The 2,643-nt window shown below is 37.5% G+C and overlaps 1 protein-coding gene across 1 annotated transcript; it reads left to right on the forward strand.

The window, feature by feature from the left end:
• Window positions 1-1,458: 1,458 nt before the first annotated feature.
• On the forward strand, window positions 1,459-2,115 carry LOC131933148 (chymotrypsinogen B-like). Its single transcript, XM_059289949.1, has one exon. The coding sequence runs from the start codon at window positions 1,459-1,461 to the stop codon at window positions 2,113-2,115; it is 657 nt and encodes a 218-aa protein (XP_059145932.1).
• The last annotated feature ends 528 nt before the right edge of the window (window positions 2,116-2,643 follow it).

The raw sequence follows: 2,643 nt of genomic DNA on the forward strand, positions 1-2,643 counted from the left end.
AACTAAAATCATCGTACATACTATTAAAATTTCGCTGTGAGATATTTTGTCTGAGATATTTTGTCTGAGATCATTTGTCCATGATATCATTTGTCCTGATATATTTTGTCCTGGTATCTTTTGTCCGTGAGATCATTTGTCCTTGAGATCATTTGTCCGTGTGATATTTTGTCTGAGATATTTTGTTTGAGATCATTTGTCCTGTGATCATTTGTCATGGAACCATATATATATATATATATATATATATATATATATATATATATATATATATATATATATGCAGAAAAATTGAAACGGTTATGGCTACATTTCTATTTATTTACAACCTTATCTAAATTTTTACCTGTTTTACGTTAGCAAGACAAACTGAAACGTTGTTGATATCTTGTTGTTTCATGCCGTATTCACTATAATTTGGGCGGTGTGACATAGCTAGACTGCTAACTCGAAAGTCTCGAGTTCGAAACCAGGTTAAAGTCAAAAGAATGTCCCTGAGTCCACTCAGCTCTAGTGGTTACCTAACTCACGTTAGAGAAAACAAATGCTGCTGGGCATGGAACGGTAAATCACGCAAAAGGTAAAAAGAGACCAATCTAAAAGTCTATTCACTGGATATTATTGTTTTAACAGAATTTGGTCAGGATATGTTAATGATGTAAAGACATAATATACGATAGCAATGTTCTACAACTTAAATCATGCATCCAAGGTATGTTCTTGTCATCTTATTTTTTAAACGATTTTTACATCCCGTTCATATGGTCAGACATTAACACAATTTTCCTGACCACCCCCTCCCCCACCTCTAAAACTACACCACTCTCCCCATTCCCTGATTTCTTTGCACAGAGCCCATAGTGCCCTTCCGTTTTACCAGGCTTGTTGATTTCCACTTCGGAAAAGGTCTATCGGTTACACTACACAACACAAACCAATATCCCATATTACCCAAACGATGCTTTATAGTCTTTTAACTGCATATAAAGCCCTGTCCTTTGACCAAAATTCCGATCCCGCCCAATCCCGCCTCTCCACACTCCCCAATCACCCCCCCACACCCCACACCCAATTCATAACAAACCCCTCTTCATGTGGATGTCATAAAAGGATGTCTCTTAATTTTAAGTGTGTACCTGATTACCTAGTTAATCTTATAGGTCGACCGACCATCAGGTGCCATCTTATTATTTTTTTAAGTGAAAGTTTTAGTGTACGAACACATTAACTGATGTCTGTTAGGTCATGAATTTCTGTTATATATTTATCAAATTTCTCCTTATGTAGGTGTTCTATTGTTTGTTCCAGAAGTTTGTTTTCGCCCTTGTAAAAAAAGTCAATAAACCAGCAGTAACTCATACAATATAATACTTGATGTTTCTGTTACAGGTGTTGGTTTGGGTGGTTCTGTTGACTGGGCATCTTGGCGTTCAAGGTATCACTAAAAATGTCTGCACAATGGAAAAACTTCCCGTCACTATGGAAGAATACCAAGCTAAGCTGAAGAGTATCCTGGAAGGTGTGAACCACACCAACGTCCATAAACCCGACCCAAACAACAAACTTCAACAAAGTTCCTTGTGTGGTCAGACTCTTGTTGACCAGTCGCAGACCGTTGTTAATGGTGAGGAAGCTCCTGAGAATGCTTGGCCGTGGTATGTCTTTCTCCTGGCACATGATTCTGATGAATCTGGGGGTTGTGGGGGTTCAATTCTCTCCGAGTGGTGGATCCTGACAGCCGGGCATTGTATGATAACATGGAATTCTACTATCATTGTTTATTTTGGATTAAATGACATGGCACAATTGGACACTACAAAACCTATAAAAGCTGAGAAGCGTTTTACAAAATGTTATGTTAAAGATGGGATTCTTTACAATGATATCCTGCTTCTCAAGCTGGAATCTCCTATAGCCTTCTCTGACATAATCAGGCCGGTCTGCTTGCCCGAGGAGGACATGAGCAAGTCCAAAAATTGTTTTAGTATTGGATTTGGAGCAACCGCTCCTGAGGGAGAAGGTTCTAAAAACTTGATGCAAATCAAATCCAACCCCATGGATTATAAACTTTGCAGGTTTTTCCTTCGCTATCTTGCTAAGTTTAGCCATACATAATATTTGTTTTGTTCCGATCAGGAGCAAGGCCAAGGGACATGTTCTGGTGATTCAGGGGGCCCAATGAATTGTAAGGCAAATGGAAGATATTTTATCGTTGGAGTAACGTCTTCGTCATATCGTTGTGCACAGAGTGAGTTACCTTCTGGCTTGGTATCAGTGTATGCCTGGATAGATGGATTAAAACCACAATCAAATCCAATTCCTAATGAGTTACGGTAGAAACATTAAGCCCAATCTTTAAACCAAATTTGTTTACAATTTATTACATTCATATGCTCTAACTTGAGGCGTATGAGATTTTGTAAATGAACATTCAAATTTAATGCTCTATGGAACACATTTTTCAAAGGGCTGTTTTACTTTGTTTTCCCATGGTAAACATAATTTTGTTTAGTAACTAAGGTAAAAAATTTAAACTTTGCAAGGGTTTCGTAAAGATCTTTATTTTCCACTCATGTGTGATACGTGTCAAAAAAATTGTGTGGACTAAAATCCTACTTTAATATATCTCTCTAAATTTTCTCA

The sequence above is a fragment of the Physella acuta genome, unplaced genomic scaffold (assembly GCF_028476545.2).
Source record: "Physella acuta isolate Inbredline_101_S28 unplaced genomic scaffold, ASM2847654v3 ptg002378l, whole genome shotgun sequence".
NCBI lineage: Eukaryota > Metazoa > Mollusca > Gastropoda > Physidae > Physella > Physella acuta.